Source organism: Podarcis bocagei (assembly GCF_964188305.1).
Source record: "Podarcis bocagei genome assembly, chromosome: 7".
NCBI lineage: Eukaryota > Metazoa > Chordata > Lepidosauria > Squamata > Lacertidae > Podarcis > Podarcis bocagei.
Genome location: NC_138132.1, coordinates 7257029 through 7279443, shown reverse-complemented (window position 1 = coordinate 7279443; position 22415 = coordinate 7257029). Strand labels below are relative to the sequence as shown.

Sequence of the window (22415 nt, the reverse complement as noted above, 5' to 3'; positions counted from 1 at the left end):
TTAGCATAAATTCAACACACACCCCTTCCCCAACCTCCCTTGCAGAGACTTGTAACAGGGATGTTGAGCGAGAGATTCCTCCATTGCAGAGGAATGGACTAGATCCAGTGGCCAACTCCCAAGAAGCTGCTATCTACTCACAGTTAAAAACTAGTAGTGATCTACCCCGTTTTGGGTGGTTCAGGTCTACATTGTTGAGAGGCAGGAGGAAGGCCTGTTTTGGGGGGGGTTGGGTCAAACTTGTTGAGCTTTTTTGGGGGTGCAAAGTTGTTGAACTTTGGGGAAAGCCGGTGATCTACTAGACGTCCAGTGATCTACAGGTCAAACTTGGCGCTCCAGATGTTTTTGGGACTACAACTCCCATCATCCCAGACCACTGGTTCTGGTTAGCTAGGCATGATGGGAGTTGTAGTCCCAAAACAACTGGAGAGCCGAGTTTCCCTATGCCTGATCTACCTGTTGGACGTGCCTGGACTAAATGATCTCCAGGGCTCAACTGCTGAAATTACTTTTCTGTGTTGAATTGAATATTGAATATTATTTTGGTCACAGGCCAGTTCCAGCCCACATACAATATCAAGGAAGTCATAAAACACGATAGGGATACATTTGAATTTGCAATTAGGTATAACAGGGACAATACAGAAATAGCAACAGTTAAAAAATATATAAACTAAAACTTAGTTTTTCTGTGTTGCTTGGCTCCCAAGATGGGCCCTCGACTCTATGGCAAGGCAAATTCACGCAGCGCTTCCAGTTTACCCTTTCCCACGTGCTCCTTCCGGCGCAACAAGAAGGTGGGAAAAGGGGTGGGGGCGATGAACTGATTGGATAGTGCGCGAACAGGCCCCGCCCCTTCCGCTTGCAATATTCTTTGCGGAGCAGAGGGAAGAAGAAGGGGGAGCCGCGGCGGCAACGATTGGCTGGCTGGAGCGGAGGAGGAGCTAGATGAGGGGACCTTCTAGCCTTCCGACTCTGTGGTGCGGCCTCCAGCCTCCCCGCCCACCTTCGCCCGTCAGTCGGAGGAAGACATGGCGGTGTCTGCGGGAGCCGTTCTGAGGGGTCTCCTGCCCAGGCGTGAGTGGGGGGCTCCCCACTTCCTTGGGGGGGGGTGGTTTTCCTTCTCACCTGCCTTATTTCTCTCCTCTTTTTGCTCTCCTTGTGGAGGGAAGGCGTGTCTTTTCCCTATTATTTTTATTTTATTTATATTTATTTTATATTTTATTTTATATTTTATTTTATATTTATTTTATATTTTATTTTATATTATTTTTATATCATTTCTATTTTATTTTTATTTTTTATTTTATTTTATTGCAGGGGCTCAAGGCAGCGAGCCTGCGGGTTAAAAACAAGAACCGCCTTAAAACAGGGGGGTTTGGTGTGTGCGTGTGTATGTTCGGAAAACAATATTTTCTGGGGGGGTTTAAGCACTAATAGGATTCAAAAACTACCTTTAGGGGAGCTTTTAATGTTTAACAGACCACTGTATTTTAATACTTTATTGGAAGCCAGCCAAGGTGGCTGGAAAGACCCAGCCAGGTGGGCGGGGTATAAATTATTATTATTATTATTATTATTATTATTATTATTATTATTATTATTATTATTATTACCTGCGTATATATAATCTGTTCAAGAATATAAGGATATATACCAATAAGAAATGACCGTGGCTGCTTCCATGGATTTAGACGGAAAAGAGAAATGGAGCGGATGGTGTCGTCGGCACAACGGGTGGCACTGAACCCCAAAACTCTGTTGTTCTTTTTCTTTATTTATTCATTCATTTATTTACTTACTTATTATCCACCACCTTTTCCCCCCTGTCAGAGACTCTCTTGCCTTTCCTGTCGCCCTTCCCCTCTTCGAAGTAGGGCAAAGGACAGTAAATAAGGTCTCCTGTTTTTAAATGGCTTCCTCAACCCAGGAAGGATTGTGAGGCAACTTTGCTAGGGGGTTTCTCTCTTTTTTGGGTGGGTGCATTGTGGGCTTAAAAAAAAGAAAGAAAAATGAGTGTTATTTGAGTCACTCCTTTCCAGGCACTTTGAACCCTAAGCTGCTTTATCGCATTGTATTTCTATCCAGCCTTTTCCTTCAAGTAGCTCAAGGTGGCGCCTACATTGTTTTCTCTCTCCTTCTTGCTCAATCCCCTTCATTTTATTTGATCCCCTTCTGAGTCCGCAGAGGGGTTTCCCCATTTGTTGTTGTTGTTGTTTAGTCATTTAGTCGTGTCTGACTCTTCGTGACCCCCTGGACCAGAGCACGCCAGGCACTCCTGTCTTCCACTGCCTCCCGCAGTTTGGTCAAACTCATGCTGGTAGCTTCGTGAACATTGTCCAACCATCTCATCCTCTGTCATCCCCTTCTCCTTGTGCCCTCCATCTTCCCCAACATCAGGGTCTTTTCCAGGGAGTCTTCTCTTCTCATGAGGTGGCCAAAGTCTTGGAGCCTCAGCTTCAGGATCTGTCCTTCCAGTGAGCACTCAGGGCTGATTTCCTTCAGAATGGAGAGGTTTGATCTTCTTGCAGTCCATGGGACTCTCAAGAGTCTCCTCCAGCACCATAATTCAAAAGAATCCATTCTTCGGCGATCAGCCTTCTTGATGGTCCAGCTCTCACTTCCATACATCACTACTGGGAAAACCATAGCTTTTACTATACGGACCTTTGTCGGCAAGGTGATGTCTCTGCTTTTTAAGATGCTGTCTAGGTTTGTCATTGCTTTTCTCCCAAGAAGCAGGCGTCTTTTAATTTCGTGACTGCTGTCACCATATGCAGTGATCATGGAGCCCAAGAAAGTAAAATCTCTCACTGCCTCCATTTCTTCCCCTTCTATTTGCCAGGAGGTGATGGGACCAGTGGTCAAATGGTCAAAGGCCTGGAAATGATGCCTTATGAGGAACGGCTAAGGGAGCTGGGCATGTTTAGCCTGGAGAAGAGGAGGTTAAGGGGTGATATGATAGCCATGTTCAAATATATAAAAGGATGTCACATAGAGGAGGGAGAAAGGTTGTTTTCTGCTGCTCCAGAGAAGCGGACACGGAGCAATGGATCCAAACTACAAGAAAGAAGATTCCACCTAAACATTCGGAAGAACTTCCTGACAGTAAGAGCTGTTTGACAGTGGAATTTGCTGCCCAGGAGTGTGGTGGAGTCTCCTACTTTGGAGGTCTTTAAGCAGAGGCTTGACAACCATATGTCAGGAGTGCTCTGATGGTGTTTCCTGCTTGGCAGGGGGTTGGACTCGATGGCCCTTGTGGTCTCTTCCAACTCTAGGATTCTATGATTCGATTCTATGATTCTATGATTCAGTGGCCATGATCTTCGTTTTTTTGATGTAGAGCTTCAGACCATATTTTGCACTCTCCTCTGTCACCCTCATTAAAAGGTTCTTTAATTCCTCCTCACTTTCTGCCATCAAGGTTGTGTCATCTGCATATCTGAGGTTGTTGATATTTCTTGGTTTCCCCATTAACAGTGCGTTTTTGCCCCCAGACCTGCTGACCCGTCCTGCTCCCTGCCTCAGTTTAAGGACGATGTCGTCGCAACCGCCAGAGAAGCCCAAAGCCTTGGACACCTATGAAACCCTGAAGCTAGAGCGGGTGAAAGACAAGGTTTTGCACGTGGAGCTCAACCGGCCAGAGAAAAGGAACGCCATGAATGCTGCTTTCTGGAGGTAACAGGGACCTAATGGAAAAGATCGCAGGAGGGGGCATCTGTTTTCAGTATGCAACAATCTGAGCGTTTTGAAGATGGTAGATAAGACGCCAGCTACCTGCTTTTTAAGAGGCTTGGTAGGGGCAGAAGACCCAGCACCATTGCAACTTCTCATTGGCCCAGTACATGCAGCCTAACACAGCAAGGCGCATTCATTCAGCCATTGGATAAGAAACTAAGGCATGTGACCTTGGATCATTTTCATCAGCAAGTGTTTTGTTTTGTTTGCTTGTTTGTTTCCCCGCCCCCCCCCCATCCCCAACCCCAACACAGCTTTAGAGCAATCTAAGCGGGACGCGGCTGGCGCTGTAGGTTAAACCACAGAGCCTAGGGCTTGCTGATCAGGAGGTCGGCGGTTCGAATCCCGAGCTCCCGTTGCTCGGTCCCTGCTCCTGCCAACCTAGCAGTTCGAAAGCACGTCAAAGTACAAGTAGATAAATAGGTACCGCTCCAGCGGGAAGGTAAACGGCGTTTCCGTGCGCTGCTCTGGTTCGCCAGAAGCGGCTGAGTCATGCTGGCCACATGACCCGGAAGCTGTACGCCGGCTCCTTCAGCCAATAAAGCAAGATGAGCGCCGCAACCCCAGAGTCGGCTACGACTGGACCTCATGGTCAGGGGTCACTTTACCTTTAAGCAACGAGAACTTGCATTTGTCAACAGCAAAAATCTTTGCAGTTTTACAACCGGGCTGAATCTGTGCCAGTTTTTGAAGACTGGGTGTGTAGGCTTGGGAGCACGGAAACAAATGGTCTGGGCAATGGGGGCTGGTGGGGAGGGGCTCAGAATTTCTTTTATGAATAAGATGAAATGTCGCACCTCCTCAGCTCACTTGTCTCCAGGAAAGGAAGTGCCCAGGTGACAGGTAATCTGAAAATTTTAATTTTTATTGGAAATTTTATTTACAACATAACATAAACCCCCAGACCCACCCCAAGTACAGAAATACAATAAACATAACATACAACAATACAAACAACCAAATAAAAGACTTCCTTTATCCTGTATCTGGCCTCCTTATTTTCTTATTGTAAGAAAAGTATTAATAATTATTCATAAAGGAAACAGTGATAGGTATTCTGTTGATGAGCCCCCCCCCCCCTGGAAGCTGGTCCTTTGCACAACATCAGAAGATACACTGGAGATTGCAGAGGAGGAAAAAGCCACAGAATCAACTCAGTGAGTGGCGTTGCTGATGGCTGCTTATTCTGCCCCAGCGTAGGGCTAGCAGAAAATGAATCTGCTGTTGTACTCCCTTCTCTAAAGTCAAAGCCCTGCGCACATTCGTATGCGCTGTCGCCTCCATGAGGCCCCACATGAGATTGTTTAGAAGACTTGCTAGGCAAGTCGTGCGTCAACCTGTTTCAGTCAAGTGGCTTCCGCCCACTGCTAGCAGGTGTTCTCCAGGTGGCAGGAGGTGTTCCCAAACTCACCCTCTTTTTTTTTCTCTCTCTCTCACCCTCCCCTCTTGTCCTAGGGAGATGGTGGAGTGCTTCAACAAGATTGCTCAGGACTCCGAATGCCATGTGGTGGTGGTATCTGGCGCCGGGAAAATGTTCACCTCAGGTAGGTGAGGAGAGATGCTGAGTACTAGAAAGATGTTTCTTCTGCTTTTAGGGTAGAAAGTTCCTGGGCTGCTGTAGAGGCTGGCTCCTGGGGGAAAAAATAACTCTTCTTAAAGTGGGGCACCCCTGGCCACTGGTCCCATCACCTCCTGGCAAATAGAAGGGGAAGAAATGGAGGCAGTGAGAGGTTTTACTTTCTTGGGCTCCATGATCACTGCAGATGGTGATAGCAGCCACGAAATAAAGACGCCTGCTTCTTGGGACAAAAGCAATGACAAACCTAGACAGCATCTTAAAAAGCAGAGATATCACCTTACCAACAAAGGCCCATATAGTTAAAGCTATGGTTTTCCCAGTAGTGATGTATGGAAGTGAGAGCTGGACCATAAAGAAGGCTGATCGCCGAAGAATGGATGCTTTTGAATTCTGGTGCTGGAGGAGACTCTTGAGAGTCCCGTGGACTGCAAGAAGATCAAACCTGTCCATTCTGAAGGAAATCAGCCCTGAGTGCTCACTGGAAGGACAGATCCTGAAGCTGAGGCTCCAGTACGTTGGCCACCTCATGAGAAGAGAAGACTCCCTGGAAAAGACCCTGATGTTGGGAAAGATGGAGGGCACAAGGAGAAGGGGACGACAGAGGACGAGATGGTTGGACAGTGTTCTCGAAGCTACCAGCATGAGTTTGACCAAACTGCGGGAGGCAGTGGAAGACAGGAGTGCCTGGCGTGCTCTAGTCCATGGGGTCACGAAGAGTCGGACACGACTAAACAACAAAGTGGGGCAGGGAACCTTTTCTCTCCGGAGGGCCTCATTCCCTTCCAGGTAACATTCTCAGGGCCACATGTCAGTGGTCGGTGGAGGCAGAGGGGAAAATGGGCTGGAGGGCAATTGCTGCAAACACTCACACTCCCCTTTCCATCCTGACCCACAAAAAGCATTGTCGGAGTGCAAGGATCCGTTCTAGCCTGGCAAAAGCCCTTGAGCTGTAAAGTGTGTTCTTTCGTTTGTGCAGACTCTGTTGCATCTTGTGTATGTGAAAGAGGCTTTAAAAAAACACGAAAACAGTTTTTCTGGCTGTTATGGGGAGCATTAAAACGGCACATGCACGAGTGTCTGTTGTGCAACCGTTTTGCACAACGCAGAACGTGGAGGTCTTTGGAACAAAACGTTGGGTGGCTACAGACTGCCTCAATTTTAGGAGTTCAAGCGTATACTGTAACTTTAGCATTGTGAATTTAAAGGAGTCCATCACCCTAGAACAACAAATCCACTTTTAAAAAAGAAGGCTTTTTGCCGTTTGGAAAGTGGCCAGGAAATGCGTTGAAAAGTATGGGACATGCTTTCAAAGTGTTGGTGCTGACCTTTAAAGCCCTAAACGGCCTCGGTCCTGTATACCTGAAGGAGCGTCTCCACCCCCATCATCCAGCCCAGACACTGAGATCCAGCGTTGAGGGCCTTCTGGTGGTTCCCTCATTGCGAGAAGTGAGGTTACAGGGAACCAGACAGAGGGCCTTCTCGGTGGTGGCGCCCGCCCTTTGGAATGCCCTCCCATCAGATGTCAAAGAGATAAACAACTACCTGACATTTAGAAGACATCTTAAGGCAGCCCTGTTTAGGGAAGTTTTTAATATTTAATGCTGTATTGTTTTTAACACTCGATTGGAAGCTGCCCAGAGTGGCTGGGGAAACTCATCCAGATGGGCGGGGTATAAATAATATATTATTATTATTATTATTATTATTATTATTATTATTATTATTATTATTATTATTAATTACAACAGGCTGCTTAATGGGTAAACACCATGTAAGCAAGTGAGGATGAGTGCTTATTGTCTCATAACCTGTCCCATATACAAAAGGATGCTCAGTAAAGCTTGGGCAGCCTAACCACTGTGTGAACTTTGTGTAAGCAAGTCAGGATAAACAAACAGGTTTTCTGAAGAAGCTGGGAAGTGTCTTTTGAGCAAAGCAGCGGCACAGAATTGAGACGGGGTGTCACTTATTTGGGAGTAACGTGAGCCGTCCTGGTTTTCCCATGCTCTCGCCCGGCAGGTATTGACTTGATGGAGATGGGCAGCACATTCCTGATGATACCAGGAGACGACACAGCCCGGAAGGCTTGGAACATCCGCCAGAAGATCCGGGAGTATCAAGAAACCTTCACAGTCTTGGAGAAGGTGTGTGGGCTGATCCTGCAATTGGCCCCACCCTTGGATGAGAAACCATCTCCATCCACGGCTAACTGTTCCTTTGTCTTTTAGTGCCCTAAGCCCGTAATTGTTGCCGTCCACGGGGGCTGCATTGGTGGAGGTGAGTCTGCAACGCTTGCGTCATAAATAACCTGAAACACCCCCCCGCTTCCACCATTCCCCCTCATAACTGCAGTAGTTTTGTGGATGTTGCAAGTTGCAACAGGTAACCGTGGGCCAAATCTGGCATTTCAGCAGCGGCTTTTATTTCTTTTTCTTTATTATGTATTTTGAACTTAGTTTTCCCCCCCACTTTTTTCATTAGTTTTTATTAAATACAGTGGTACCTCGGGTTACATACGCTTCAGGTTACAGACTCTGCTAACCCAGAAATCATGCTTCAGGTTAAAGAACTTTGCTTCAGGATGAGAACAGAAATCGTGCTCTGGCGGCGCTGCAGCAGCGGGAGGCCCCATTAGCTAAAGCGGTGCTTCAGGTTAAGAACAGTTTCAGGTTAAGAACGGACCTCCGGAACGAATTAAGTACTTAACCCGAGGTACCACTATATTACAAGAAAAGAAAAAGAATAAAGAAATAGAAACAAAAACCAATGCGTAACACTGTACACAATATGACAATTCAGATTTGAATACCTATGACTACACCTTTTTAACAATGTTTTCCCACCTCTCTCTCCTCCCCCTACTTCCCACCACTATCCGTCTTATCACTTAAATTCCAGATCTCTTCATGTTCATCCATTCTTATTTTGCTTCGACATGCAATTCGTTCGTATGTAGCTAATCTGTCCATATTATCAATCCGTGTGCTCCGTGGAATCTTTTTGCATCTCTTCCAATTCATCAAGACAAGTTTTTTCACTTCTAATATGTGTCTTTTAAACTCCCTCAGCTTTCCCAACTGCAGGGGGCAGTGTTGCAACGTTTATTATTTTTAAATATATATATTTTTAAAAACCATTCTGAAAAGCATTTGATCCACACTTCAGCCGCATAATCAACTTTCCTTTCTCTTAAATGGGCGTAATCTGAAGACACCCGAGGATGTCACACAGCTGAAGCGAATCAGGTCTTGTACCTGGTTGCAGGTTCCCAGACATATTAAATATATAACGTTTAAAACATATGACGCAGGCTTTCCTGGACTCTCAGCCCTGTTTTTTAAATTTCTTTTGTGTGTTTTTTTATAAAATATTTATTGAGATTTTACACTAAACATAGGTTTTTAAAAATTACACATAATTAAACCAACAATTACACATACAAAAAGGAAAAAAAAGAAAGCTAACAAAGAAGTTACCAAAAAAGAGACCTAAAAAGAAAGAAAAAAGAAGAAAAAGAGAAACAGTGTGATACAGAATACAAAAAAAGATAGTAGAAAAAGAAGAGAAAAAAGAAAAAAAGAATATCTTAAAAAAATAATAATCCATTTTTCAATATCTTTAAGTTCATTTGCTTATTTCCTTGACCTCCTCACACCTCCCCTTTTTGTATTCCCGTTTACAAAGTCCTTTCAGCAAATCCTTACCCTCTTTCATTTATCTTTACTCTATATTCTTAACCTATTATAACTATATATTTTCATCCATATAACTATCTATATTTACATATTCTTATTAGCCTTAATACCAAAACCACTTAGTTTCAGTCCAACATCATTTTAACATTCATTAATTTTACAGTATTTCTGTAGATAGTCTTTAAATTTCTTCCAATCTTCTTCCACCATTTCTTCTCCCTGGTCTCGGATTCTGCCAGTCATTTCTGCCAATTCCATATAGTCCATCACCTTCATCTGCCACTCTTCCAGAGTGGGTAAATCTTGTGTCTTCCAATACTTTGCAATAAGTATTCTTGCTGCTGTTGTAGCATACATAAAAAAAGTTCTATCCTTCTTTGGCACCAATTGGCCGACAATGCCTAGAAGAAAGGCCTCTGGTTTCTTCAGGAAAGTATATTTAAATACCTTTTTCATTTCATTATAGATCATTTCCCAGAAAGCCTTAATCCTTGGGCACGTCCACCAAAGGTGAAAGAATGTACCTTCAGTTTCTTTACATTTCCAACATTTATTATCGGGCAAGTGATAGATTTTTACAAGCTTGACTGGGGTCATGTACCACCTATAAATCATTTTCATAATCTCTCTTAGGGCATTACATTTTTTTAATTTCTTTTGGTGCATGTGTTCCTTGCTCAGTTTTACATAAATAGTTTTCCTCGGTTTTTACGAAGTTCTGCTGAGTATTATTGCAGCACACTTATATACTGGTATTTAACGAAACATGTATACCGCTTGACTGTAATAAAAAAAAACCACACCAAGTGGTTTGCATAGTGTATCACGTTATCAGTACGTTGCTGACTTTTTCTAATACAGTGGTACCTCGGGTTACATACGTTTCAGGTTACAGACGCTTCAGGTTACAGACTTCGCTAACCCAGAAATAGTACCTCGGGTTAAGAACTTTGCTTCAGGGTGAGAACAGAAATCGTGCTCCGGCGGCAGCAGGAGGCCCCATTAACTTAAATGGTGCTTCAGGTTAAGAACAGTTTCAGGTTAAGAACAGACCTCCGAAACGAATTAAGTTCTTAACCCGAGGTACCACTGTACTTTAACTATTTATTTGTGCTTTTATCTACTGTTTTTATCTTGTGAACTGCCCTGAGATCTTTGGATGAAGGGCAGTAAATAAATCTAATAAAAATTAAAATAAAATTTTGGTTTTTTTGCATTCAGCATGCTTTGTGTGAACCATTTAGATTCGCTGCCGTATTAATCAGCGTGTAAATTATACAGTGGTACCTCTGGACGCAAATGGGATCCGTTCCAGAGCCCTGTTCGCATCCTGAAGCGAACGTAAGATGCGACTGCGAGGTCACATTTCGCTGCTTCCGCGCATGTGCGTGACGTCATTTTGAGCGCATGTGCGAGCGGCGAAACCTGGAAGTAATGAGCTCCGTTACTTCCGGGTCACCACAGAGCGCAACCCGAAAATGCTTATCTTGATACATATTCATCTTCTAGCCCTAGATCTAGAAATGTGCTGAATGTTCAGCTGCTGAGCATCCTTATGTTGGGACGTGAACAGCATTGTTTATCTGTTCTTGTTCCCTCTGCAGGTATGAATCTCATCTCCGCCTGCGATATCCGCTACTGTACTCAAGATGCCTGGTTCCAGGTTAAGGTGTGTTGTGAGAGCTCCTATCACCTTTCTTCCCAGGGGATCCTACCTGGCCTGGTAGTCTTGCTCCAAGCCCCTTAGGAACAGAGGAAGGTTCCTTTCAACAAGTCATACCCTTGGTCTGTCTAGCTCATTATTAACTACAGTGACTGGCAGTGGCAGAAGCTTTCCAGGACTCCAGACAAAGGACATTCAGGAAAATTCAGGAGAAACATAAGAAAATGTTCAGTGCATAGTTACATACCCTCCAACATTTCTCTGATGAAAAGAGGGACATCCTATTGCGTGGCAATCCGTTCCCCACTTGGAAAATAAAGACACAGGGCACAGTATTTAAGGTTAATGGGCGGAAAAGGCCACAACTTTATTGATTGCAGGAATTGAGCGGTATTGGCTTAGGCATTGGTCCTATCAACTAACCGGCTACAGCCTGATTTCATGAAGCCCGGCAAGGGTTAACCACCAGTGGGGGGAGTCCTGCTGATGCACATCAACTAGGAACTCCCCCGGGGTCACCACTCGGGGGCGTGCCTTAGGCCCACACCTCTGTAGGCTTTGGACAGGGCATTGCCCCCCGGAATCCTTTACCGGACTACCCTTCGCTTTGGGGGAAGATGATGGCGCTTCCTCCCCCACCTCATTCCTCCCCGCCCTCCGGAGCAGCTGGAACGAAGCAGAGAGGGAGGTCGTCAGTCGTGCCGGCCCTAAATAGCCCAGGCCACACCTCCCTGGCCAGCCGATTGGCTGGACAGGGACATGACGTGCCCGAGGATTCCCTCGTTCTCGCGGGGGCTGTGAGTCAGCCCCCACGTGCGTGGGGAGGGGGTGAGCCCGCAACCCCACCGCCTCTCCAGCTTGGAAGTGGCGTTCCATAACAACAACAGCACTAATAATAATTTTATTATTTATACCCCATCCCCCTGACATGGTTGCCCCAGCCACTCTGGGTGGCTTCCAACATATCTAGAAGCCTAATAAAAACATTTAAAAACCTGAACAAGGGCTGCATTTTGATGGGTCAAGGGTCCTATAACTCCATGCCCTCCAACATTTCTCCAATGAAAATAGGGATGTCCTCCAGAAAAGTGGGACACTTTGGGATCAAATCAGAAACCAGGACGGCTTCTGTAAATCCGGGACTGTCCCTGGAAAATAGGGGAACTTGGAGGGTCTGAACGGTTGCCTTCAGTTGTCTTCTGAAGGTTTGCATAGTTTCTTGTCTTGGGGGGGTCACATAACTCCAGATCCTTTGCAACATTTCTCCAATAAAACCAGGGACATCTTGCCATACCCTCCCAACATTTCTTGGGTGAAAACAGGGACGTCTTAAGGAAAAGCAGGGGACGCGGGTGGCGCTGTGGGTTAAACCACAGAGCCTAGGACTTGCCGATAAGAAGGTCGGCGGTTCGAATCCCCGCGACGGGGTGAGCTCCCGTTGCTCGGTCCCTGCTCCTGCCAACCTAGCAGTTCAAAGCACACCAGTGCAAGTAGATAAATAGGTACCACTCCGGCGGGAAGGTAAACGGCGTTTCTGTGCGCTGCTCTGGTTCGCCAGAAGTGGCTTAGTCATGCTGGCCACATGACCCGGAAGCTGTACGCCGACTCCCTCGGCCAATAAAGCAAGATTTGCACCACAACCCCAGAGTCGGCCACGACTGGGCCTAATGGTCAGGGGTCCCTTTACCTTTTTTAAAGGAAAAGCAGGGCATTCCAGGAGCAAATCAGAAACCGGGATGGCTTTTGTAAATTCAGGACTGTCTTCGGAATCCAAGAACACTTGGAGAGTATGTAGGTTTTTTGTTTTGTTTTGTTTTGTTTGTTTTGCAACTTAAATATATGTTTATTAAATATTTCTTAGTGTACAGTTGGAGAGTCTGTAATTAAACTATGGAACTCGCTCCTGCAGAAAGCAATTATGGCTGCCGTATTGGATGGCTTTTAAAAGAAGACGGCTAGCAGCCATGCTGTGTCTCTGTGGCCGGAGGCAGGAATGCTTCTGAATACCAGTTGCTGGAAACCGCAGGCGGAGAGAGGTCTCCGCTGCTTGTGTCCTGCTTGCAGGTTACATAATAATAATAATAATTTATTATTTATACCCCGCCCATCTGACTGGGTCTCCCCAGCCATTCTGGGCGGCTTCCAACCAAATATCAAAAACAATACAGCGTCAGACATTAAAAACTTCCCTAAACAGGTGTCTTTTAAAAGTAAAATAGTTGTTTATTGCCTTGACATCACCTGGGACAGTGTTCCACAGGGCAGGCGCCACCACCGAGAAGGCCCTCTGCCTGGTTCCCTATAACCTCACTTCTCGCAAGAAGGGAACCGCCAGAAGGCCCTCGGAGCTGGACCTCAGTGTCTGGGCTGAACGATGGGGGTGGAGACGCTCCTTCAGGTATACAGGACATCTGGTTGGCCACTGTGAGAAGGGGAAGCTGGTTCCATGGGCCAAAGGCCTGATCATTTTCATAGAATCCTAGAATCCTAGAGTTGGAAGAGACCACAAGGGCCATCGAGTCCAACCCCCTGCCAAGCAGGAAACACCATCAGAGCACTCCTGACATACGGTTGTCAAGCCTCTGCTTAAAGACCTCCAAAGTAGGAGACTCCACCACACTCCTTGGCAGCAAATTCCACTGTTGAACAGCTCTTACTGTCAGGAAGTTCTTCCTAATGTTTAGGTGGAATCTTCTTTCTTGTAGTTTGGATCCATTGCTCCGTGTCCGCTTCTCTGGAGCAGCAGAAAACAACCTTTCTCCCTCCTCTATGTGACATCCTTTTATATATTTGAACATGGCTATCATATCACCCCTTAACCTCCTCTTCTCCAGGCTAAACATGCCCAGCTCCCTTAGCCGTTGCTCATAAGGCATCGTTTCCAGGCCTTTGACCATTTTGGTTGCCCTCCTCTGGACACGTTCCAGTTTGTCAGTGTCCTTCTTGAATTGTGGTGCCCAGAACTGGACACAGTACTCCAGGTGAGGTCTGACCAGAGCAGAATACAGTGGCACTATTACTTCCCTTGATCTAGATGCTATACTCCTATTGATGAGGCCCAGAATTGCATTTTACGTTCTTAACATGCTCTGGCAGGAAGGTGTCAAAGGATGGAACCTTCTGCGCTACCCCCCGAGCTACAGCCCTTCCCTTTATCTCAGTCCAAAGTGCTTTGACCTTTTCCTTCTGTGTCACGGGATGCCTGAACCCATCTCTCCTCCTTCCTCCAGGAAGTGGACGTCGGTTTGGCAGCCGACGTCGGCGTTCTGCAACGGCTACCTCATATCGTCGGAAATCGGAGGTCAGTGTTTGTTTCTCTTTCAACTTCCCTTCCTTCCCTCCCTCCCTCTTGTGGCTTGTAAGGGAGGTATTAGCATTGGTGACGTTGGTTTGGGGCACAGCGAGCCCTTTATATCGGGTGTTAGAGAGATTAATGAATAAAATTAGAAAAGATGAGACTATAAAAGGGATTGTGATGGGGGGGGGGAGTATAAAGTAAGAGCCTTCGCAGACGATTTGATCATCGCTACTGAAAATCCATTAGAATTTATCCCAAGAGCAATAGCATGTATAAATGAATTTGGACACCTAGCTGGCTTTAAGATAAAGTATTTAAAAATGAATCTATTAGTTAAAAATATGGGGAACCAAGAAAAAAGTGAGCTACAAAGAATCTCAGGGTTGGAGATTAAAATAAAAAAAGATGAAATATCTCGGCATATGGATGACAACAAAAAATATAGACCTATTCGGTCCCTTCTCCCGCTTTGCTGTGAAGCCAGCAGAGCAATTCGACTTAACTGTCAGGGTTCTCTTTACCTTTACTATACCACCCTACAACAGAAAGACAAAATGGGAATGCAAAATACATAATAAAACCCTTGGTGTCCCATCCAACTGGAGAACGGGTAGTTCAGCCGACAGTTTGGCTTTGCCCTGCAGGGAGAAATGCCCCACTTCCTTCTCCATGAAGGAGAAATTTTCCTGACCTGCTGATTCTTTCCTCCTGCTCCCAGCCTGGTCAACGAGTTGGCTTTCACTGCCAGGAAGATGATGGCGCCTGAAGCCGAGAGCAGCGGCTTGGTCAGGTATGTGGCACATCCCCCCAGATAGTCCGCCTATTCATAATTGTGTAGGGCTGATAACAGCACTTCCTCCTCGGCCCACAACCTGCTTTTGACGGAGGCAGGTTCCTCTTTTCGTTTTGTGGCCTCTGCTCAGCAAAGTCACGAGTCTGGAAATTATTAGGGGAAAGGTTTGGGGGTGGGGATGTAAATGTGAGTGGCTAATGGCCCTAACGCCATGCAAAATCTCCTGCCCACATCTCAAAAAAGAAAAAAGATACTTCTAGAGCCAGGAAAGATCCGGAACAAAGAACCACTTGAGCGGGGTGAAACAGGAGGAAAAACTGAAGCGGGGTGGGTTGTTGTTGTTTAGTCGTGTCTGACTCTTCATGACCCCATGGACCAGAGCACGCCAGGCACTCCTGTCTTCCACTGCCTCCCGCAGTTTGGTCAGACTCATGTTTGTAGCTTTGAGAACACTGTCCCACCATCTCCTCCTCTGTCATCCCCTTCTCCTTGTGCCCTCCATCTTTCCCAACATCAGGGTCTTTTCCAGGGAGTCTTCTCTTCTCAAGAGGTGGCCAAAGTATTGGAGTCTCAGCTTCAGGATCTGTCCTTCCAGTGAGCACTCAGGGCTGATTTCCCTAAGAATGGATAGGTTTGATCTTCTTGCAGTCCATGGGACTCTCAAGAGTCTCCTCCAGCACCATAATTCAAAAGCATCAATTCTTCGGCGATCAGCCTTCTTTATGGTCCAGCTCTCACTTCCATACATCACTACCAGGAAAACAATGGCTTTAACTATACGGACCTTTGTTGGCAAGGTGATGGGTTGGCAAGCGGGGTAGGTAGGGACCGTGTTTTCTTGTAGGCCGTTTTCTGCATGTCTGGGGCAACGGCTGCGACTCTTGCCCCTCCAGGTAAGCAGGAGCTCTGGCCACAGTTGAAAATCACATTTATTATGACGTTTATATTCCACCTTTTCCTCCAAGGTGGCACGCTTGGTTCTCCTTCCCCCGCATTTAATCTCCACAACATCCTTGCGAGGTAGGTTTGGCTGGGAGGCAGCCACTGGCTCCATGGTCACCCAGTGTGAGCTTCATGAGCTGAGGATTTATCCAGGTGGGGCGCTGAGGGGTTTGGCCTGGGGAGAAAAAGTGTGCTTGGGGGTTTGTTAACTTCAGACAGCTAAGCAAGAGCGCAGCAGAGAGATGCAGGGCGACAAATCAATAGCGTTAATTGCTTTATTCCGCTGTGATTTACACGGCTGCTCTCTTACGTGATTTTAGGGACGGCTCAGGCAAATTCACAGGAGACCCTTTTCAGTAACTGTTATGCCTAAAAGCAGCCTTTCTCAGCCTGTGGGTCCCCAGATGTTGTTGAACTACAACTCCCATCACCTCTAGCTAGCAAGGCCAGAGCTCAGGGATGATGGGAGTTGTAGTCCAACAACATCTGGGGACCCAGAGGTTGAGAAGCGCTGCCTAAAAGGAACCTCAGAGGTTACTGACTACAAATACTTTCCGAGTGTGTTGAATATGTCTTATAAATAACACACCCCCCCGCCGCCGAAAAGAGGTGTCTGTGAATTTCCCCTTTTAGAAGGACAACTTCATGTGTGTTTGTTTTCTGCTAACTCCCCCACCTTTGGCATGGAGAACTAAGTGAGATGATGCCCTCCTCCATCATTGCCCTGGGTTGGACTAGATGATCCCCTGGGTCCCTTCTAATTATTCTAATGTCAGGACCCCCCCCCCCCCTTGGCTTAATCACACCATCCTGCTTCCAGGATGAGCCAGTGTGTATGGTGGTTAAGAGCGGTGGACTCGTAATCTGGTGAACCGGGTTCGCGTCTCCGCTCCTCCACATGCAGCTGCTGGGTGACCTTGGGCCAGTCACACTTCTCTGAAGTCTCTCAGCCCCACTCACCTCACAGAGTGTTTGTTGTGGAGGAGGAAGGGAAAGGAGAATGTTAGCCGCTTTGAGACTCCTTAAAGGGAGTGAAAGGCGAGATATCAAATCCTTCTTCTTCTTCTTCCCTCCCCTGCTCAGCCGTGTCTTCCAAGACAAGGAGACCATGATGCAGAGTGCTTTCGACTTGGCCAGTGAGATTGCCAGCAAGAGTCCGGTTGCTGTGCAGGGCACCAAAGTCAACCTGGTCTACTCCAGGGACCACCCTGTGTCTGAAGGCCTGAAGTATATGGTGAGTGTCGTGGGGCACAGGGGCTTTCCAGAATAGGGGGTCTTGGGCTGGCCGCCCGGACCCTCCAAGAAACAGAGCAGAGATTTCAAAGGCCTTTGGCTGCAGCCACTGCCAAGCCAGAGGCTAAGAGTGGCCCTCCAGTCCTTCCTACCTGGCCCTCAGGACTCTTCCCCAGGCTGCACCCTTCACCAGCCTTTCTTCACACCTTCCTGGCCTGTTTTTGCCTGGCTGGAATATGTCCTCCAAGTCTGACAGCACCGTATTTTTCGCTCCATAAGACGCACTTTTTCCCTCCTAAAAAGTAAGGGGAAATGTGTGTGCGTCTTATGGAGCGAATGCAGGGGGGAGGCAGGCAGGAAAAGTCCCCAGGAGCCGCACACAAGCTCCGCGCGGCTCTTGCGGGCATTTCCCCAGGAGGGAGAAGGGACTGATGCGGCCAGTCAGTCCCTTCTCCCTCCTCGTAGAAAAGCCCGAAGGAGCCGTGCGCTCCTTAAAGTGTGCGCGGCTCCTGTGGGCTATTGCGGGAGGTGGGGGAATTGCCATAGCTGCGTGCAGCCCCTCCATCCCCCCCCCCTTGGCAGAAGCCAAGACAGCAAGCGGGATGGATCCCGCTCGCTGTCTTGGCTTCTTTGCTCTTTGGGGCTGGGGGGGGGGATATTTTTTTTCTTTATTTCCCCCTCTAAAAACAAGGTGCACCTTATGGTCCGGTGCGCCTTATGGAGCGAAAAATACGGTACCTATTGGGTGGATGAAGCCTGGCTGGAGGACCGAGAGGGTTGTGCGCAGAAACTAGCCGACTATTAACAAAGCAAAATTTGCATGGGTTGCTCCTCCCACTTCTGCCTCTGGCCCCGCCCATCACCTGCATGCAGCCCCCAGAAGGTAATGCAGCCCACAAGTTTAAATACATTCCCCATCCCTGAGATAGACAGCACTTTGCAGGAAGGCCTAAACTGGCTCCGTGCAACTCATAAGTGCATTTTGCCCTTTGTTCCCGTTTTGCAACAGGAACAAGGTGCAGCCGCCCTTGGTCTCTAGGATTTGGCACCAGCAGAAGCAAGCGTAGTGCAATAAAGCAATAAAGCGATTTGCACAACATGGTTGCCGGGCGACAGAAATCCAGGCTCTGACTTTTGCACTCAGACAGCTGTTCCTGCTGTGCCACGGAAAACCCCGAGGTGCCTAGCTGACTTTCAGAGATGTGTCCGGCCAAGTTCTGCTCAGATGAAGCCCAGTGAAGTGAACGGGCCTGAGTTAATCTTGAATGCCAAAGGGGGGTTGCTCTGAGCCACACCAACTTTTCTAGTTAAAAGGGTTTCGGCAGGGACTGGGAAAAGTGAAGGCCCCTGCGTGGGGTGAGCAGGCAGGGAGTCCCCCAAGTGCTGCCCCACTGAAAAACAGATTTCCAACAAATGTGGAACAAGGGTTATGTGTCACCTGTAACAGTTCTTGAGCAGAATCCATATACAGTGGTACCTCGGGCTAAGTACTTAATTCGTTCCGGAGGTCCGTACTTAACCTGAAACTGTTCTTAACCTGAAGCACCACTTTAGCTAATGGGGCCTCCTGCTGCTGCTGCACCGCCAGAGCACGATTTCTGTTCTCATCCTGAAGCAAAGTTCTTAACCCGAGGTAATATTTCTGGGTTAGCGGAGTCTGTAACCTGAAGCGTATGTAACCTGAGGTACCACTGTACAGTCAGATCTCTGCTCCCAAATGCCTCCGTTTTGGAACGTTTCGGCTCCACTGAAAACCCAGAAGTAAACGCTCCAGTTTTCGAACATTTTCCGGAGCCGAATGTCCAACGCGGCTTCCGCTTGAGTGCAGGAAGGTCCTGCAACCAATCAGAAGCCGCGCCTCGGTTGTCGAACATTTCGGAAGCCAAATAGGCTTCCGGAACGGATTACGTTCGACAACCGAGGTTTGACCGTAACGTATGAATCTGAGATGTTTAGGTCTGAAGGAGGGGCAAGTATCACTTAGCAGAAGGTAGAATAGCTGGATGTTAAAAAGGTAAAGGGACCCCTGACCATTAGGTCCAGTCGTGGCCGACTCTGGGGTTGCGGCGCTCATCTCGCTTTACTGGCTGAGGGAGCCGGCGTACAGCTTCCAGGTCATGCGGCCAGCATGACTAAGCCGCTTCTGGCGAACCAGAGCAGCACACGGAAACGCCGTTTACCTTCCCGCTGGAGTGGTACCTATTTATCTACTTGCACTTTGACGTGCTTTCGAACTGCTAGGTTGGCAGGAGCAGGGACCGAGCAACGGGAGCTCACCCTGTTGCGGGGATTCAAACCGCCGACCTTCTGATCAGCAAGCCCTAGGCTCTGTGGTTTAACCCACAGCGCCACCTGCGTCCCATAGCTGGATGTTAGCCGAGAGAAAATATTTCGAATAATTTTTTGTATATAACTGAAAAATGAAAATCAGAAGTCCCTTTGATCTCTCTCTCTCTCTCTCTCTCTCTCTCTCTCTCTCTCTCTCTCTCCTTCCTTCCTTCCTTCCCTTCCTCCCTTCCTCCCTTCCTCCCTTCGTCTCTCTCTCTCTTCTTTTCCTCTCTTCCATTTTTCTTCCTTTTTCTTCCCCCACCCCTTTCTTGGTGTCCTCGGCTCTGGGTTTTCATTGGAACTGTACACACCTGAAGGTGACAGGTGGCTGGCAAAGGGCCTTGAGTGAGAGGCTGGGAGGAGAATGGGAAGCTGCCAACTAAGAGCTGGGAGGGTCCACGCCTTTCTGTGTGACATAAGGGTTAAGGTCTACCTTCGAAAGAGGACTCTTCCTTTTTCTTTCTTCCTCTGTTTTTATTTATATTTACCGTATTTTTCGCTCCATAAGATGCACCTGACCATTAGACTCACCTAGTTTTTTGAAGGGGAATGCAAGAAAAAAATATATTTTTAAAGGGAGCCCTGAGCAGAGCCTGTATGCATCCCAGGCTGTGCTCTGTGCTCCCTTTCACAAGCCGCGTGGAGCATGTGTGCAGCGCTTGCAGGCTTCTCCCTCCTGGGGGGAAAAGCCCCCAAGAACTGCACACACGCTCCACGCGGCTAGTGAAAGGGAGTGCTGGTCTTGGGGGCTTTTCCGGGAGGTGGGGGAAAGGCCTGAGGGGCTGCCCTCTGTCCCTTCCCCCACCTCCCACAAAAGCACGCAAGAGCTGCACACTCTTTAAAGGATGCCCGGCTCCTGCGGGCTTTTCTACGAGGAGGGAGAAGGGACTGACGCGGCCAGTCAGACCCTTCTCCCTCTTGGGGAAAAGCCCGCAAGAGCCACGCGGAGCGTGTGTGTGGCACTTGGGGGCTTTTCCCGCCTGCCTCCCCCCTGCATTCGCTCCATAAGACGCACACACATTTCCCCTTACTTTTTAGGAGGGAAAACGTGCGTCTTATGGAGTGAAAAATACGGTAGTTTATCTTAAGAGGTGCTCACATGCATAAAGAACAAACAGCTAAGGCTGTTGCTCAGCTGTCTTCTGAGCCCGCTTTGTTTCTGCCCTGCAGGCTACCTGGAACATGAGCATGCTTCAGACAGAGGACATCTTGAAGTCCGCCCAAGGCATCATGGAGAAGAAGACAACCAGGCAGATAACCTACTCCAAGCTGTAGCTGCTCTGCGCTTGCAGCAGAAGGCAGCAAGCCCTCCAAGGAGAGCAGTAAGGGTGGTGGGCTGCCGCTTTGGCCGTGGGCAAGACTGGACTCCAGGACCCCCTGCGAGAGGAAGGGGGGCAGCAAGTGCCTTCAGATACCGGCTCAGCCATGCAGCTTTCAGGCTGTGGCACGTAACGCCTTAGGAGGGGTAGAGGCCTTCTGAAAATTGCTGCTTTCCCCACCCAAAGGAAGGTTAGTGGTAGAACCGGAAATAAACATTTAAAACGCAATCAGCGCTCTGGGAGAAGAGAAGATTATTTCGGCGGAGAATAAACCCTGCTTCAGTTAACGCCCCAGCGAGGATGTTGGTTCTCGGCTCAGTTTGTTTGTTTATATTGGTGTACCCCTTTAATTCTGTTTGCAAATAAAAAGGTAAAAAAAAATCGGTAAACAAATAAGCTGCAAATATATTCATAAAAGTGTATGACAAAGTGAAGGTTGCCCTTCTCTTCCCTCTGCCTGAGTAAATAAGCTCAGAGTCAGGCTGACCTCTTCCTTTCCCTGAGATCCCACCGGTCTGTCATCAGAGTCAGGCTGAAACTTGAATGTGGACTAATACTACACATCAAAATTCGGCTGTGCTGTCTCTCGTGGTTTGAAACACAGTTTGAGCATGCAGGTATTTATTTTGCAACCTCTCAACCTAATCCTGTTTTTGCATCCATGAGAACTAGACGTTCGGCGACATGCTCAGTCAGACGCTGAGTCGTGCACACCCTGTGCCAAATTTTGCACACCTATAGCCCTTGTGTACAGTTCCCCTGTGGGAATGCAGCCCTTGACAGAACGCATAGCATTCCCCAGACTGCCTTACCCTGGTCCAGAATCAAAGGCGGCACCCAAACCTGTCCCAAAGTCTTCCCTGCCCTCTTTGGTAGCTGTGAACGGGGAAGATGGAATTCTGAGAGAACGGGAAGCAGCGTTGCATGCTGGTCTTCAGGAAGCAGTTGTTGTTGTTGTTTAGTCGTTTAGTCATGTCCAACTCTTCGTGACCCCCTGGACCAGAGCACGCCAGGCACTCCTGTCTTCCACTGCCTCCCGTAGTTTGGTCAAACTCGTGCTGGTAGCTTCGAGAACACTGTCCCACCATCTCGTCCTCTGCCGTCCCCTTCTCCTTGTGCCCTCCATCTTTCCCAACATCAGGGTCTTTTCCAGGGAGTCTTCTCTTCTCAGGAGGTGGCCAAAGTACTGGAGCCTCAGCTTCAGGATCTGTCCTTCCTCTGAGCACTCAGGGCTGATTTCCTTCAGAATGGACACGTTTGATCTTCTTGCAGTCCAAGGGACTCTCAATTCATTTCAAATTTGGGATTTGGGACCTTTTGCATGCCAGAGAAATTCAGCAACTGGCAAGGAACCTTTGACTCTCCCAAGTGTTGCTGGATGCAATCTCCCATCACCCTTGGCTATTGGGGGCTGGGGTTGAAGGGAATTGGAGTCCAATAATTCCCGGAGAGATACTGGCTCTTTTCCCCTCACTCCTTGTGTGAGAGGCGGAAAGGTTCAAGGACAATCAAAGAAACATTTAAACATTTCAGGGTAGTATACAGCAACCCCCGTTTTGCGTGCGATGCCCCCTTTTCCGGTCTCTTCTGGGTTGTGTGCCAATTAGACGTGTGTCAATGGGTTGTTGCCCGTGGGATCAGAATTAATTTTTCTGTTTGTGGAATGTGGATCGGTATCTTCAAAATGAGAACAAGAGCTATTCTCCACGACATATTGCTGTGAACAAGAATTTTCAACTGACAAATATGGAAGTTGGTTTTCAACTGACAAAATGTGGAATATCAGAAAAAGAGATAGGCTTCTTTGGGCCAATAAGGAGATGGGAG

The 22415-nt window shown here is 47.6% G+C and overlaps 1 protein-coding gene across 1 annotated transcript; it reads left to right on the top strand.

Moving 5' to 3' along the window:
• The first annotated feature begins 917 nt into the window (after positions 1–917).
• ECH1 (enoyl-CoA hydratase 1) lies at positions 918–21022 on the top strand. Its single transcript, XM_081200590.1, has 10 exons — positions 918–1077; positions 3498–3678; positions 5194–5282; positions 7337–7461; positions 7546–7594; positions 10617–10681; positions 13906–13976; positions 14692–14763; positions 16792–16942; positions 20440–21022. The coding sequence occupies exons 1-10, from the start codon at positions 1032–1034 to the stop codon at positions 20542–20544; spliced, it is 954 nt and encodes a 317-aa protein (XP_081056716.1). The 5' UTR covers positions 918–1031; the 3' UTR covers positions 20545–21022.
• Positions 21023–22415: the final 1393 nt, after the last annotated feature.

What these genes read in the sequence shown, in the direction of transcription:
- ECH1 (XM_081200590.1), top strand. Translation starts at nt 1,032, where the DNA reads ATGGCGGTGTCTGCGGGAGCCGTTCTGAGGGGTCTCCTGCCCAGGC. An exon ending in CCTTCACAGTCTTGGAGAAG is followed by an intron (nt 7,462 to 7,545) that starts GTGTGTGGGCTG and finishes TTTGTCTTTTAG; the next exon opens with TGCCCTAAGCCCGTAATTGT. An exon ending in CGGGGGCTGCATTGGTGGAG is followed by an intron (nt 7,595 to 10,616) that starts GTGAGTCTGCAA and finishes TTCCCTCTGCAG; the next exon opens with GTATGAATCTCATCTCCGCC.